Below are 18,121 nucleotides of genomic sequence, written 5' to 3' on the forward strand. Positions count from 1 at the left end.
CGATGACGTGGGCGACATGAGTTCATGACATAACGCTTACACTAGAGATATTTTCATATTTGATGGCAGAAACAAAAGACTGAGAAATGTCACAAATTTGTATTGTCAGTGTCAAATTTCTTAAAGACGTTCGTGATCTCGACAGAAATGCAGCAAATTGGAAATAAGAAAGTTATTAATCGTCGAACTAGAGACATAATTTGTAATACGTTTGATTATATGAGAATAACTTTTCCTTTTGAAGCACTGACAAAAATTGGTTTCCTTAGAATTTATTTTTTCAATCTATTTAGTGAAAATTTAAATTTACCTAAACATTCCTTTTTACGGCGTTTATGAGAAATTTGACACTGACAATACAATTTTGTGACATTTCTCAGTCTTTTGTTTCCGCCACCAAATATGAAAATATCTCTATCAAATATTAGAAATATCCAGTAAACTAGATTAGGCCGGTGTTTCCAATTTAATGGCCGCCACTGTACCTACACTTGGATTAAAAAAAAAACAGGACAAACAACAAAAAACTCATTTTTTCTTGCACTGTTAATGAGTACTTACCTATAAAAAATATAATTTGTTAAAGTCTAACCTATTTATTTATAAATTGACATACCCTCAAATAATTCTAACCAATTTCTAATAAACCTTTTTCAAATTATTAAAAAACCAAAAAAATGGTATCGCATTTTTTTGCGTGTCCCGTTTTTTTTAAATCCCGGTGTACGGTCCATGGACAAATAAAACTGAGACACTTAAAATTTAATCTATAGTCTGTCTCAATTCTAAATTTCCACCAACACTGCATTCTACGTTAGAAATACAACCGGCAACACTGTTTGGTGAAAAATGTGTCAGGTTGTATTTATGAGGTTTATCATTCTCTGTGTCTATCATTTTTCGTTTTTACAACTCAAGATTTTATAATAAAGGAAAAGAACGGTGGCAACCTTTTTATCTCTTCGAAACATTTTACTAGAGCATTTTTCATTTTAGCGTGAAGTAAATTACGTTGTTTTCGAATCATGTTTATAAAATAAATATTGCCAACTTTGGTTATAACAATCCCCAATTTAGAAATATGTATTTTTACTTTGCTAACATAATTCAACAAGTGGTGGAAATTTAGAATTGAGACAGACTATATGTGTATCAGATCTTTCGTTAACGCGCAAGAGCTTTTGGAAATTACAACTAAACTACCTGCTAACATATCATAGCAACGAAAAACAAAACACCCTCATAAAATAAATGTCAATGAAATGGTGGCAGTTTTCAAATTGATTTCAAAATGAGTTTTACCGCAAATGAATATTGTAACATGTATTTAGATCTTGGTGCCGCAGAAAAGAACGCGGCATTTAGCTGCACGGACATACACCATGCGTTTTTCTAACGAAAGGCATCGTAGTGTGAATATTATTAGGCGTTTTAATCAACGACTGAGAGAAGAAAAATGTAACCATGACGACTACCTACATAGGGTATTTTACTTTCTCATAGTTTTTTCTTTAACTGAAAGCTGCAACACAGTTTTTCTACTTCGGTGTCACAATGAGCATGTTGTGACACCAAAAACAGTTTCACAAAGATCAATTTTATAGCATCGTTTCTAGTGATAATTGAATTTGGGGTTCGTATTGAAAGTAAACTTGAACCTGAATCCATGTTTTGGATAATTTGGAAAATAAACTATTAAAGGGGTAGATTATTATTGTAACAACATCTGGGAGACCATTTCAAATTTAATTTTCAATGAAATGACATTGCTTCGTCAATACCAACACCAACCCAATTCCATTAAAATAAAAGTCACTAGATAATAATTTTCTATTAAAAAAAAAAAATTAATGAAGCCGAAGTAGAAAAAATTGCATGTTACACTCGTTGCACAAGACATGTTGCCGAACTCGTTCGTCGTGTTCTAAACCCTCTCGTTCGACAATAGACTGTCTTGTGCAACTCCTATAACAATATATTATTTTGGTACAAAATCGGGGTCTATGTTATGCTATGCAATGCTGCTAAAACGTCTGTCCGTCCTTTTTGACACACCCGTCATACCAAAGTTAACCTATATGTGACACAGCCGTAATTAAACGATGCAAATTTTAAATTTATCTGATTGTAATTTTTGTCCCCATTTTATTTGTCCATCGACTGTACTATTGAGGACAAACTACCTTAGTCATCATTTTTCCAAGGAGGAAAAATTGAAAAGGTTTCCACAAGGCAATTTGGCTGATGGACAATCCCTCAGAAGCGAGGGAGACAATTCTAAATTTTTGAACGATGGAAGGTGCCATATTTTTGACAAGAGAAAATGTTGACTTGACGTTAATGCTTGGTTTCACATGGCATACCCTTCCATTTGAAAAAAAAAGTTAGGGGTGGTTGCGAGCTTCCGGGAGCAGATATGCAAAAACCATATGCGCCAAAATATGAGCAGGGAAAAACAAAAATCGACCTGTTTCGGGACTTCTTACAAAAATCACCTATGTCCAAGTTATGAATTTTTTTGTTCGACACTGTCAGAATTTGAGAATTTTCTCCTATGTGAACGGATTTTGATAAATGTCACAACTTGTAAAAACGAAACGTCAAGCTAATTTTAAAGGTTTTAAGCGATTTGGAGCCTTTAAGGGGCTCGTCGAACAAAAAAACGTTGTATTCAACTCGTTCGTGTGTAAATTGGGCCTTTTTTGGCACTCGTGGGCCTTTAAAACGCTCGTTTCACTCGCGTTTTAAAATGGCCCACGCATGCCAAAAAAGGCCCAGTTTACACACAAACTCGTCAAATAAACTACTATTATTCCAGTTAAAGTTTCCACACTGTATGCTAGTTATTACTGTGTTGTAAAAACCCTCACACGCTCGAGACATTATTCAGGCGGGATTAACTAATGATTAAAAATGTTACAAACAAGCATTATATAATTTATTATTTTTTCTTTTTTTTTTCTATTTTGCGTTCGTAACAGAACTGTTATGATACCAAAAACAGTATCGTAACACCTGAAGGCGGTTAAAATGGCATTTTTTTTTTGAGGGGAGTAGAAGTATCCATAGGCGGCTCGATCGAGTTAAATGTAAGGTAACACTACCCGACATTTTTGATTTTTTTTTACAACTGCAGTGAAACCACCTAATCTGGGGTAATTAGAGTCTGCTGATTCTATAAACGTCAACAGATCTATTCTAGCACGTCTAGATTCCGAGTTATGAACAACATGTGACAACCCATAATTATGCATTAATTATTTTCTTTAAAACAATAAAAAAACTTAAAAACCAATAATAAATCTATTGCAAAATGTTAATACAGAAAGGACGATTAAGTACCAGTACAATCCGGCCCAAAACAAACATATTTTTTTCTCTTATGCAGGCTATCATCTTCCTTTTGAAGAACCCAACAAAAATCACCCATCGTAGCGGGATACCATCTCCTCTGGTACATATGCCAAACACAACTTAAGCCTATAGTAAATTCAAAAAACTCCAGGACTGTCAAAATTAAATTTTAAATAAAATGCTTGTTTTGACTGTACTTGGGTATAAAAAATTTTCGCTAGAGTGTACTTACGTCAAAATCTAGTCTAGTTACAAAATATATTTAGGTTATGTTTTCCTTTTTAATCATTGAACTAAAAATATTTTGGACATTTGAAACGAAATGCAGCAACTTAAAGAACTGGAGCAATTTAATCAAGTTTATAAAAAACACAAAGAAAAACAGAAGGTGACACAGAACAAACTGAAAACCGTTAAAAACTAAACAATAACCAAAATTTAAAATCTCTTCCCATACCTGTCTGAGTCTGATTCCCGGATTCCGCTAAGGATATATTGGGTGAAACATCTTTAATACCCACATGGTTAACCAATCAGTTTTAATTAGGTTTTCATTTTCACAATGCAAGATGCTGTTTCTCCACAGTTGGGTTAAAATCAGAAACGTTTTTTGTTTTTTTATAATACCGGGTGATCAAGAAGGACTGTTTAAGTTGGCAGTACAATTAAGAAAAATTTTTCATTCGGTTATTTATAACACTGCAACTGGATATGTTTTGTTGGTTTATTTTACAAATATCTGATATAGGTAAAGCATTAACAACGACAAGCCACCAACAACCGAAAGTTACTCCTGTTATACGATTTAAAATACGATCCAGTGTTACCAACTTAAACAGTCCTTCTTGATCACCCCGTATAATAATTTGTTATGGCCCTCTTCTCTCGCGCAAATAGAACCAGTGAACCACCATAGTTCGTTTTGAACTTTCCATTTTAACCTTTTCACAAAATGCACTTAAATAATTTGCAATTTATTTGACAACTAGCTTTTACCCGCGGCTTTGCCCGCAAATTTCAGAATGTTTTAAAATTATGTTTCTACTTTCATGTGTTGCTATAAACGCAGTAATTTCAATATGAAGTTTGTCTTTTTACGAAGAATAATTAAAACTTTACTGTAGACTACTTTTTTCTTCGACTATATAAACAAAAAAGATCAATACGATAAGAAACTAACACTATGATCACTTACCAATTCATGAAAATACGCCAACATAACACTTTTATTTTCAGTTGTAACCATGTAACCTTATTTAGATCTTCCTATTGTTTGATTGTCTCGTTTGATTTCAGATACCTCCCTTTTGATTTTTTCGGTATTAAGCTATTTGAAGCTTATTCTGCTTCATTTAAGACATCTTCCGGTAAAACACAATCATTCAAACACATTTTGCGAAATTGCTACTTTTATAAACAACCAAATGTAACTATGACACCTGAACATATCATGCAAACGCGATTTCCAACTCGAAAAAACTTTTTTTGTGCTTAACAGGCTTAAAAATGATAATAGGGGTTTTTGTGGGTGTCAAGCGGCGAAGGTGACGATATACTCAGAGGATGAAATAGGGGTGAAGCGGCGAAGGTGAGGGTATTTCCAACTCGAAAAAACTGTCTTTTTTTCTTAACAGGGTTGAAAATGGTAGTAGGGGTTGGTAGTTGTAAAATTAAATTAAACAGTAATTTTCTTCTTGTTTTGAAGATCAAGTGTACAAAATTTCATCAAGATCGGAGTAAAACTGTAGATTTGCGTACAAAATATACAAACAGACATTCAGTTTTATATATGTATATAGATGTCAATTTAAACAAATGAATAGTTTGAAAAATCAAAAAATCATAGATACCGACCGGGCAATATAAAAATAACTAGTGATTTAACCAACCTAACAACTGCAATTTTGATTTTGACAGTTCAAATGTTTTTTGAATGGACTTTACTTAATTTTCCACCTTCTAGTGTACTCTTCATGCTTGTAAGAGAAATGAATTTACAATGAATACATTATTATACACGAGTATATAAAAAATGTTCATAGGTAGCTTGTTCGCAAACGTTACGTGATGGAATATGGAAATCGGCAATCATATAGTTCTAATAAATGAAAGGTATAAGAAATTTTCATAGTTGGGTCAGTTAGAAAAATCATGTCGGGTAGTGTAATCGTTTGCTATTTACGTTTTGATAATGTTTTTGTTCAATCCTGTTATCGAAACTTGTCGTTTCTCACTGGGATACAAAACGAGAAAGTACTTATTTTGCTCACTCATATTGTTTGCTATGACAACGTGAGGTAAAAGTGTGAGGTAAAACCATTTGCCCACTCATTTACCCCACTCAAAGAAGAATCTTTCGTTTAGAATTGCTCAACATGTTTATTCAAAAGTTCTAATAAATCCGAAATCGACAATCTATATTGTGATAATAATATCACTTTAAAATAAATATCACTTACTTGCTAATATCTACTTTTTCATAAACGAATAAGGTCGACTTTAACATTGAATACGTAGACCACAAAGAAGGGAGCGCCAATTTTCCCATTAATCCATTAAAATAAGTCAGTATTACTTCCTCCGTTATAACATCGACGTTTTTCTTTCTCATCCAGTCACGAAATTTTTCCAACACTTTCAAATATCTTTCTTTAGATTTTGCAGGCAGTAAATTAAAGGTAGCGGCCTCGGCCTCTTCTAATATATCATCAGGAACAATGAAACCATTTTGTTGCTCCATCTTGCTTAATTAATTGCACGTTTTTTGGGAAAGAACGTCAAATTGTAATTTCTGTCAAGTATATTTACTGTTTTTTTTTTAGAGATTATGACAACGAAAGTGGCCGCTATGTTTTATGATATAAATTGCACAAATTATAAAATTTCAATTGTGTTCCAAAATTCACTGGCAGGATTGAACAAAACGCTATACAGCACTCGTGAGAAACTAATTCACCCACTTGTGTGTCATTCCGACACACGCGTGGGTGAATCTTTTAGTTTCTCCACTCGTACTGTAATATATTATTTATACACTGCTTCCAGAAATTAACGCATCACTAACATTTTTTGGAATATGTAATCGAAAAGTCTACAAAAATTTCCAAACATGGATGCTATGATTTGTTAAAAAAGTACGTGCAAAAACTAAAATACTCGTAGATAGCTTGTTTCTGCTTATTTATTGTCAAAAAAGACATACTAAAAGATAAAGTGTTTACATACACGTAAACGGTTGTCCTTTTTGATCAAACTGAATCATAATTTATATTGTCTTGCTAGCGATTTGTAAAAAATCACAAGTTTTGGTCACAATGAACCGAGTTTCTGGCAATTTAAGCCGTGATGAGTGCCTTGAAGTGTCTACATTTTGGTGTTTCGCAATCTACCATTCCTCGGGTCATGCAACGTTATAGGAAAACTGGAGACCATGTTAGGCGTCCTGGACAAGGACGACATACCGGTCACAACCCGGAAGACATCGGGCTACAACACCAGCACAGAACAGATATCTGAGATTGCTCGCTGTCCGGAAACGCTTCACCAACACCCGAGGTCTGCAAATGCAGTTAGCCCGAGGAACTAACGTTCGAATTGGCCCCGAAACCATTCGTCCACGTCTTCTAGAAGACAACTTGTACATCCGACGCCCTGCTACTGGACCCTTATTAACAGCAGCTCATCGGCAAGCACGTCTGTAGTTTGCCGAAAGCCATGCCAGATGGAATGATAATGATTGGGCACGAGTACTGTTCTCAGATGAGTCCAGATTTTGCTTGGAGTCATCTGACAGACGTGTAAGAGTAATTCGACGACCAAATGAACGCTATGTCCAATGCAACATTCTTGGAAGGCAGCCTTACGGATAATTTAGATAGTGTTGTAGACTTTACTAATATTATGGAAACTTCAAGTACCAATAATATTACAAGGGAAGTAGGAATTACTGCAGGAAAAAAAAATGAGTTCATGTCCGATGGTTTTTTTAATCCACTTGAAGATACATAGTATTATATAATTCAGACTAGAAGGTCTTTTTGTGCTTCGCCCAGTTGCTACCTCGACTTCGTCTGGGTCTTCAATCTCTGGGCTTACCACAAAAAGACTCACTTCTACTCTTTATGATATAATATACTATTTATTTTTTCATCTCGTTGAATTGCAGAAATGTCTAACGTTTCAACCGGAAAATTGTTTCTACCCGTGTTAAAACATTTTTGTTCTCATCTTGGCCTATCTCGATCGGGACCCCCTTCCGAATTAGATTCCTTTATGTCCCATCCAGCGACCGTCGACGCACAATGGACGAACGAAGAGGCGTCGCCCGCAGAGAGAAGAATGTGTACGTTCTGTGGCCGCCGTAAAAAATGTTAAGTGCGTTCTTTTAGCGTAGAATGATACACGTTTCGTTGAACAATTTCTGTCTGGAATTAAATTCGGCCGTTGAATGGATAAACGAGTGTGATTGTAAAGCGGCGGGAGATCTAGCCGTCACTTAACAGCAGGCCACTTAAGAAATCCAATAACATTAATCGGCACAGATAATTAACTATCCGATACGAATAATGGCGAGTGATTTGGTACCTTCTCCGGACCGGCCACAAAAGATATTAGTTCATTTTCGACAAAAATGTTATCTCATCGGGTGCCCCAAACATAATGCCACTTAATTCCACACGAATAATGAACGCATTTAAATTGCCGTAAAGGATTAGGATCGTAATTGAAGCGTTGTGTTTTTTTTTACCCCCTCCTAATTGTTTCACCACCTGCGAACCGACAACTCATCCGACGAGGAGAGAAGAATTTTTTTTTTACAAATCTACAAGAAGATAAGAAAATGATACACTAGCGCCCCGCATGGATTTTTCACCAATGGTGACTTCCAAATCCTGGTTTTCAAAGCATTGGCGCCAAAGTAAAACAGAAAGAGATAAATTACAAAAGTAAGTATTTTGATTCGGATGTAGACCTAGATTTGCTTCGCATTGCAACTTGTCTAGATGTTTTGGGCCACTCGATACATTATAAATTACACCGAACGTGTCAGAACCAGCAGGGGGCCCACATTGGACGATTGCTCCCATCGAAACGCCATTAGATGTTTCTCCACCAACAAATAACGTCGATTCCTCGCATTGTAACCGTGCGGTTATCAAATCTACATGACACCATAATAGTTTAGCCAATATTAGTTTTTTATTTCCTTTCGATCTTGTCGGAAATTGGTATTTTTGTTGGTGATCACAATGGAGAGGTTCGTTTTTTTCTCTCTACGGCTCTATCAAAAGTTTTCGATGTTTGTCCGGCTCGAAGTCATCAAACTGTCATTTAAATCCGATCATGGGAATAAAACGGTCCGTCCATTTTCGTCCATTGTCCACACGTCTAACGTCAGATCGCCGACTGCGATCCGGAATGAGCGCGATGGTTTTTGAGCGCTACTGTTGCCCAAAATATCTAATCAACTCCAGAATGCACAGCATTGTGCTCGCACATTCTACGGTTGGGTCGACAACTTGCGGAAAAAAAATCGGCGTGGGTACAGTGGTGCCCGCGTGGCGTGGCGTTGACTGACTTTTTCGACCGAAGTGTCAGTGTTAGGGGCGAAAACGGCGTTAATAAGAAGTGAGAAGAAAACAGTGTCAATAAGAAATGTAGAGCTCGTCGAGATCTACAAAAGAGTCCTAGCACCACATGTTTAACATGTATGATTTTGAGTTACATATTACCGTCTTTGTGCAAATTCTTCAACATACCTACTCTTTGAGGCACATTTTCTCCGATACTAATGAAGCCCCCTCAAATATTTTTACATATTTATTAATGACACTTCAAAACGAACAGTTTGACCAGCTCGACAACTTGCGAAAAAAATCGGCATGGACACCGTGGTGCCTGCGAGGCGTGGTGTTTACTAACATTTTTCGACTGAAACCGTTAATGTTAGACGAAAACAGTGTTAATGAGAAATATAGTGCCCGTCGAGATCTACAATAAACTCCGGGATGACAGGTTCAACGTTTATAGATTATCAGATATAACAATTTTTGTGTAAATCGTTGAACATATTTTTGACGTGTCATTCGTTTCTCAGATACTAATAAAGATAGCTACGGCAAATATTTTTACATATTTATCAACAGTATTTTGATCGGGTCGACAACTTGAAAGAATAAATCGGCGTGAACATCGTGGTGCCTGTGTGGCGTGGCGTTTACTAAAATGTTAGACGAAAAAAATATTAATGAGAAATGTAGAGCTGATTGATGTATTTGATGTATTTTGAGTTTATAACCGTCTTTGTGCAAATCCTTCATTATACTCTGAGGCACATTTTATTCGATTCTAATCAAGCTGCAAAAGAGTGTTAATGAGAGGTGTAAAGCTCGTCCAGATCTACAATAGTCTTTGATGAAACATCTTCAACGTTTGTAGATTGTCAGATATAACGATTTTTGTGCAACTAATTTTTAACGTGCTATTTTTCCTACACTAATGAAGATACGACAAATATTTTTACAAGACAAACGCTTGGACCAAACCGACAACTTGCGAAAAAATCGGCGTAAGAATCGTGATGCCCGTGTGGCGTGCCGATAACTAACATTTTTCATTAAACTGTGTACAATTCGTCGAAATCGACAAAAGAGTTCAACAACTGTTCTTGTGTAATTTTTTGAACATACTCTTTGACGTACCTACCATTTCTCCAATATTTATGAGGCTACGTTAAATCTTTTTACACACTCATCAACGGAACTTCAAGGCGCAATTTTGACCACCTGCGATGTTTAGCTTAGGGACTGCGAGAGTAAAAAAAAACGTAATTCATAAAAACCTGAGAAATTGTTGCAAACTATTTCCTCTTCACATTTTACTAATTTGACAGTATTGTGCAAGAACTAGTGAAGATCCCATCAAAATCTGTTTAGTAGTTTTGTAGTTATAAGCGCACAAGTGATTCATACATACATACACAGTACACTCACCGTACACAGGAGAACGCCTTTTTTGGCTGCCCTGAACCCACTGAAAACCTCCTTCCTTTTGCTCTGGTCCATGGACCCGTGTAACTTGAAGAATTCTGTATCCAAAACCACCTCTTCCTCTTCGTCGCTATCCTCGAAGTCCGAATTCTCCAGCAGCGACACCTCGCCGATCTTCATTTGGCCTCTGTTTTTCGGCATGTTGACCAAGTACTTCCTGAAGAGGTCATAGTGGTAGTCCACCATCTGACTCGTCGCCATGAACACAAACACTTTATGCTTAGCTTTGGCCAACAGTATGGCCGACAAGGTGAAGAGTTTGTGTTTGACGTAAGTTACGATGAATTCCTGTTTGACAGTGTTGGGGATGACCATGTGGGCGGGATTCAGCTTGTAAGAGTCATCCATACTGTCAACGTAGACGTGGTCCTTCATTGTAAAATCTGCCAACTCCGCGATTCCTTTGTTGAGAGTCGCAGACAAAAGGATAGTCTGGCGAGTCTTGCTCTTCGGATTTCTCAAAGAACAAATTGCTTCATCTGAAGCTTCGCTCGTTTCTTCTTTTGACTTGTTGCCTTTCAACAAGGACATAGGGTCATACTCGGCGTTCGTTTTAGACCTGTCCAACTCCTCTACCAGCTTAACAATGTCTTTCTTGAACCCCATGTCTAGAAGACGATCAGCTTCGTCCAACACCAAACACCTGACGTTATTTGTTGTGAAAGCTGTCGTGTGTGAAATGTGATCTAACAAACGACCAGGAGTCCCTATCACAACGTGAACTCCTTTTCTCAACCTGTCTTTTTCGGTTTTTCTGTTTTCGCCACCGCAAAGATGTCCAACCACGATCCATTGGAAAGTCTAAACAATTCGATTATGACGAAGAAAAAAAGAATAATACATTCTTACGTTTATTTTTCCAAATAATTCGTGCGTTTGCAGCGCTAGTTCTCTCGTAGGCACCACTATTATGGCTTGGACGCCATCTTGTCGTTGCAGGCGAGGATTTATGCTTTGCAAAGCGTTCAAAATTGGAACTGCGTAAGCCAAAGTTTTACCAGAACCGGTCTGTGAGCGAGTCTAGAACAACACATAATTTTTACTTAAAAAATGATTCAAATAAATTTTCTCTAAATTGTTGCAAACTATTACATTAATCAGATTTATTTTCAATTATTGGGTAAGACGAGCAACCTGTATACTTCAACAGTGGACACACTGTAAGCCTATGACAGTTGATTTTGACATTTAAAATTTCACAGGACTCACAGGTCACAGCACTCTTGATCATAATTTTATTCTGAAGTGTCAAAATGCGGAGAAATAGCGTCAAAAGACCTTATTATATTGATCAAATTCATTTACATCTGTTAGGCCCAATTTCATAATCACGCCGTTAACGGCCTGTTTGTTAAAGTGAACTTTAAAATAAAGTCCACTTTAAGTAAGCACTAAAGTCAAATGCATTTCATAAAACGATAGCAGCATTTTTTAACTAAAGTAACCTTTATCGATTCTGACAACCGTCGAGCATTATGTTGGTATGCCTGAATCTTCCGTTGTTACTGTATCCACTTCTACGCGTCTTTGTTTCGTGTTAACCACGTGAGAAAGTAAGGTTCTGTTTTGTGTGGTTATTGTTAGCCACATTGTCGGTTTTGCGGGTTTTTGCGTTTTTCTATTTATATTTTTCAATAATTATGGCTAGTGCCAAGAGAATGCGCTCTAATAATTATAGAAAAGAGGAAGAATTGTTATTGCTAGAAGAAATTAGCAAATTTAACAAAGCCATCACAGTTGCTTTTGTAATCCGAAATCTGTCAAAGAAATCGAGATCATCATAGTGTTCAAAGTAATTTTTCCTTTGTCTGTAGACTTTCGTTCTTCTGACAAACAAAAATTCTTCATCTTCTGATGATGGTGAACTTAATGAATTGTTTATTACGTCCATACTTTTTATACTAATCACAAATTTTAACACTGCAGACTGCACATCCAAGACGGCGAACTGTCATGTCTGCTCCACAGTGTGCTTACTTAAAGTTCCTTTAAATTATTTAAAGGCACTACAATGTCACTTTAAGTTAAAGGTACGTTAAGCGCCATTAAAATAAAGCCTACGATTATGAAACTGTTTCTTATACATAAAGGGACTTTAAAAATTTAAAGACACTTTAATTTTATTATGAAATTGGCCCTTATTTACGTTGGGAAACTCGGTAAATGTGAGCATTGGACACACTGTAAATCTGACGATTAATTTTGACTGTCACGGCCCTCTCAACTTTAACCAAACTTTATCTTGACGTGTCAGATTGAAAAAAAAATGTACCAACTGAATAAAAAAAAGAAATTTCAGAAGTCAAATGATACTAAAGACTTACTAAAACATTTTTCCCGGCTAATATCTCCGGAATGCACTTCTCCTGCACCTTTGTCAACGTCGTGAACCCACTCTTCTCCAAATTAGCCACCAAATATTTGTGAATCTCCAAATCACTGAACTTCTTTTCAGCACTGAAAACTTTCTCGACAACAGATTTTCCAGGTATATCTGTGTTGACATAAATCTCTTTTCGTCTCATCGAAAACAACGAGTATGACGTATTGGACGTTTTATGTACAACGTCCTTACTTGTCTCATCTGACTCTATCTGCACATTCTTTATGGCTAACTTATCTTTTTTTTGCTTCCGTTTCACATATCCCAATGTCTCATCTGAAACTTGTACGTTTTCTAATTGTATTGATTTGCGAGATATAGGAATTTCATTCGTCGACTGTGATGTCTTCGCCAGGTTTGTTTTCGCCTCTGATGTGATTCTGTCACTCTTCTCTTTCGGAAGTTTAGAACCAGTGGTTTTCTTCCGCGCAAACACTTTACCAGTAGGTTTGTCATTGCTGTTCCACGTAAACTCGAATGAGGTCATTGTAACTATTGGTTTGCACTTAGCACGATAAATGTGTTTGAAAATTATTCCTCGAAGCACCAAGTGTTTTAAGAAAATTGAGGTTATGTAAACGTTTATTACATAAAATCTGATACAAAGTACGGCACAATATGTAAATCGTAATTTAAAATGATTATCAAAAATGTTTAACGTTTTTAATCGATTTTGTCGTACGATTTGCTCAAATTAAAACAGGTTAGAATACACGCACGTGGATGTCAACAATCTGGTAGTTGCAACAGTTCGAAATCCCATAAGTTATAATAGATAACAGTAAAAAAATTATATAGAAATATTTTTAAAAAATTTCTTTTTATTGTCTAGATGAAATGTTCAAGACAATTAGCTATTAAAATACGTAAATTGTTGTAAGATTGCAAAAAATTGTATTCAAGTAAACAATACAGTGAAAAAGTTGTGATAATTTTTTAGTCTTGGTGCAAGAACTGCTTAGTCGCTTAGTCGCTCTTTTACACTAAACAACAAGATGAATAATTTCAGAAAACTAGTTGTTTTAACAAAATGGTTAAATTCGGTATCTAAAAAGCGAGCCTTCAAGAACCACACCGAAAGAATATTTGGAGGTGTAAAAAGCAGTGACAAAGATTTGGGTGACATCACTTTTGTAAATCTCAACAGGAAAACAGAAGGCAACAAGGACCAAAAGCACAGTTGCGTTATGAAAAGTTGCAAAAGCGACTTACCATGGACAAAAATAATTGGGACGAAAACTATGTACCAGAACGAGATTTATTTCTACCAGAAGGTTTTGCCAACTTTTGCCCAGTTTCAAGAAAAGAAGAGTGTGCGAGAACCGTTCTACCACTTTCCGGAGTGTTACTACGCCAAGATCTACGAGGGTATAGAAGTTATGATATTGAAGAACATGAGGAAAGAAGGTTATCTGATGCACAATGGAGCTTGTCCAATGAGTGAAGAATCTATCAGGAAGATTGTTCAGAATTTTGGAAAATTCCATGCGATTTCGTTCGCCTTGCGTGACCAAAATCCCAAAATTTTTCGAACCTTTGCCAGAGATTTGACAGATGTAACGCGACTGCTTGCAGATGAAGATGACGAAATGGAGGAAGATCGATTCTTGGTCGACTTGTACAAAATCGCGAAAGAGAAGAAGTTGTTGGAAATTTCCAACAAACTCTTCAAGCTACCTAATATGATAGACACGGTAGATTCGACTGATTCTTTTGCTGTCATAGTCCACGGAGACGCCGAACCCGGAAATTTTCTCTTCAAATACACTGTAAGCTTGATTATTTGTACATCCAAAAGTTAAAACGCGATTTTCAGGACAACGAAAGGTCAAAATTGGACCAAGTGTGTTTTTTGGATTTCCAGAGGAGTAGACTGGCGTCTCCAGTTTACGACTTGTCTTGTCTCCTCTTCTCTTGCATGTCTGGAGATGACGTGAAAAATTTCGACGATTTTAACAAACTCTACTATGAGAGCCTTTCCGATTTCTTGAGACAATTGGGGAGTGATCCAGACAAAATGTTTCCTTTCGACGAGCTGGAAAACCAATGGAAGATGTACGGAAAGTTCGGGTTAAGAAGGATGGTTACGGTGACAAAAAATTATTTGTTGGATCAGGAAGACGTATTTAGTTTGGGAGAAGTGTTGGAGTCGATTCTTGAGGTTAGTTTTTCGACCAAAGCTGTCGAAAAGTGTGGCGACCGAATTTTTCCCATGATCAAATTAGCAATAGACAAGGAAATGATCTAGTTGTGTGAGTCAATTTGTGTATTTGTGTTTTACTGTTTTACTCGGTTTTATATTTGACAACATTTTAAATAAAAATCTGATCGATGCAAAATGTGTAGTATTTGATTTACAAAAGAATATTTGTGACTATTCCACAGTGGTCGAGGTGAATATTTTAAACAAACTTTGATTATTATTTTTATTCGACTGTAATTACACAAGAGGTTTCATTTAGTCGGATAAATATTTTTTGCAACGAAAACGTATTGCTTAGCAATTAGACGAGAAAAATTGGCACGATAAAAGCACGACGGCCGTAGGCCGGAGTTGATTTTATCCTGCCAATTTTTCGAGTCTAATTGTCAAGCAATTAGTTTGAGTTGCAAAAAATATTTATCCGACTAAATGAAACCTCTTGTGTAATTCGGCGAGACAATTTAATGAATGAACAATACAAATTTAATTTTTTTATTTGGTATTAAAAGTATTAGATGCCTAGCAACTAAATGTATAAGTTACCTGAGTGTTTTTGCCGGATAAAAGTTAGGGCAAACTTTTATCCGCTGTCAAAGTGACAAAATCACAGCGCCTTATGAGATTTTTTATACATGAATTAAATTGTCAAGGAAATTATTACTTTCTTACGAAGTTAACTGAATAATGTAAGCATGTGTAATGCAGATTTGCGAGCTAAAGATAGTAGAATATTTTTCCGATGGTATAGTATAATTCAGAATAAGTGGCATAGCGGTAGGCGTTGATTCTCTAAAGTGAGCTTTATGTTATGTCAAAAAATTTAGTAAACATGTGAAACCGTCATTACTTTATTCTGAGGTTATGCGTTACATAATTTTAACATGGTTTTCACCCACAGCAGAAATAACCCCCAGACAAATAATACAGTTTTCATAAATGAAACAAGGAAATTCCAAATACTTATAACAAGAAAATAAACACAAAATGATTCCAATGATAATATCAAGGCCAAATTAAAAGCGAAGATTACCAACAGCATCGAAACTAGGGTATTATTAGCACGAGTCTTGCTGCCAACGTAAATTTGAATTTCCAACGCCTACCGCGATGCCACTTATTCTGAATTATAATATATCACTCATGGTCATTACGCTTTCGAACACCATTCGTGCTACGCACTCATGGTGTTCATAAAGCGAATGACCATTCGTGATACCACCACAAAAATATTCGACAATCTTTGACTACTCGTGGTATTATAACTGACTATTCCATTCACCTGTCATTTGTTAAAAATGGACCAATAAAAACACAATTTTACACATTTGTTACCATGGTTTAAAAAAATTGGACCGAATATTCCCACTCGTGAAAATTGTAACGGTAATACCACTAGTGATCCCAGCGATAATTTTTAACAAATGAATGCAGCTTCCAAATGGACTCACGTGTCTTTTTTGTGTTGTTGGAAACATTTTCTTCGATTTCTGCATTAATTTCTTCTTCCGATTTGCTGCCAATAAAATAAATAAATAATTTTCGTTTATGCTTATCATGCTCCCTTCTAAGGACGTACATCTCTGTCTATTGTCAAATACGATACTGTCATCAGAATAACCAACATTTCCATTGACCGCTGCATATGAAGAAACGTCACAATCTTCTACTATAGACACTCTGCATAACCCACAGATTGTGTAAACAATTTCCTTAATATGTCCTCCGATATAGTATTTGCACCAGTCACATATTTTTTTTTTACTGTTAGGATCATTTTAGTTTGCTTGGACCAGCACCAACATTTCAAGATCTGCTTCCGGATTTATGATGACATCTCGTAAAAATGAAAAAAATCGCGAAGCGAGCTCTGTGGTCAATGCATCAAACAATTCGGCGTCACGAAAACCGATAGAGTTCGAAGGGGCTTTATTTGGAAAGGACAAAAACCGATACCTTATAAATCCCGAGTGAAAGAGTCGGTAGTAAACCGAAATCGTCGGCGTTCACGTCTTTGTGAGTTCGCTGCGAGTTTTGTAACAATTTGGTTGGCACCCAAGCGTTGCGGTAATAAATTAGCATCGAGTCAAACCATTTTCTCGTATTTTCGGTGGATTTATATCCGCGCGTCGCCTATAAATCTCCGCATTTGAATAATGGACGCCTAAAAATTGGATTTAGTCCAAATGGAAAATACGTACAGTTGCAAACTTTTAGTGGCGCTTCTCTCCCGATCGGGACCGGAACGCCGTCACTCTGCACCACCTAATGTGTTTCCGGGGACGGCCGAGACCCCCACCAGTTTAACAAAAAATCAACAGAAGAAAGTTTCACAAAATGCATAGGTAACTGTTGACATTGCGAACCTGTTCTTCTCTTTAGATATTTGAAAATTTCGTTCGTGGTGGTTCACAACAACTTTAAAAAGATTGGGCTTCTTCTGATTCTTCTTCTTTTTCTACAGCTTTATTATAAATGTTTAATACATCGTAGTTGACTTTGATTTATTGTACAGATGTAGATGTGCCGACTCTTTTGGATGTGTAAATTTGACATTTGACAGCTCACACTTATCACTTTACCTACAAGTTTTCATTGTTTATGATTTTTCAAAGTGTTCTAACAAGTTATTGAAAACCATCTTGTACCTACAAAACGTTACTACTGATGAAGTTAATTACAAGTAGTAAGTTACATTATCTTAAACCTTCTTGTTTTAAGGCAACCAAGTAATCACATTACTTAATCCTTATGATAGTATAGTCAGGGGGCGAGGGGCTGGAAGTTACAGTGACAAGTTGTTACATCTGTCATATTTCTTAATGTAATAGAATTTTACATTACAAGCCAGGTAAAATGGTTTTTACTGGCGAATGGAGGATATAACTGACGAGTCGAAGACGAGTCAGTTACCTCCTTGAGCCAGTAAAACCAGTTACCTGGCGTGTCTTGTATAATATTTTATTTGTTACTAAATTGTAAACAACTAAATAAAAATCGAATAAAATTTAAAATGATCAAATTCTGTTTTTTTCCAAATTATTGCTCAAAACTCAGAAACCTTAGAAGTACAATTACTATGACAACGCGCCGTTTGTTCAAATTGTTTATTTCCGTCAAGATTTTTTCTCAAAT

The 18,121-nt window shown here is 36.1% G+C and overlaps 2 protein-coding genes across 3 annotated transcripts in view; one reads left to right on the plus strand and one right to left on the minus strand.

The window, feature by feature from the left end:
- The window catches only part of LOC138136489 (probable ATP-dependent RNA helicase CG8611), a 38,731-nt gene extending 25,220 nt beyond the window's left edge, over window positions 1–13,511 (minus strand). For both annotated transcript variants that reach the window (XM_069055683.1, XM_069055682.1), the window contains exons 1-3: window positions 12,728–13,511; window positions 11,253–11,423; window positions 10,347–11,204 (exon numbers count right to left, since the gene is read on the minus strand). In XM_069055683.1, coding sequence (XP_068911784.1) covers window positions 10,347–11,204; window positions 11,253–11,423; window positions 12,728–13,273 — 1,575 coding nt within the window. In that variant the 5' untranslated portion in view covers window positions 13,274–13,511. The remainder of the gene's footprint in view (window positions 1–10,346; window positions 11,205–11,252; window positions 11,424–12,727) is intronic.
- Window positions 13,512–13,616: 105 nt separating this feature from the next.
- Window positions 13,617–15,125, plus strand: LOC138136490 (uncharacterized). The gene is made up of 2 exons (XM_069055684.1): window positions 13,617–14,555; window positions 14,603–15,125. The coding sequence occupies exons 1-2, from the start codon at window positions 13,782–13,784 to the stop codon at window positions 15,032–15,034; spliced, it is 1,206 nt and encodes a 401-aa protein (XP_068911785.1). The 5' UTR covers window positions 13,617–13,781; the 3' UTR covers window positions 15,035–15,125.
- The last annotated feature ends 2,996 nt before the right edge of the window (window positions 15,126–18,121 follow it).

Source organism: Tenebrio molitor, chromosome 8, assembly GCF_963966145.1.
Source record: "Tenebrio molitor chromosome 8, icTenMoli1.1, whole genome shotgun sequence".
Taxonomy (NCBI): domain Eukaryota; kingdom Metazoa; phylum Arthropoda; class Insecta; order Coleoptera; family Tenebrionidae; genus Tenebrio; species Tenebrio molitor.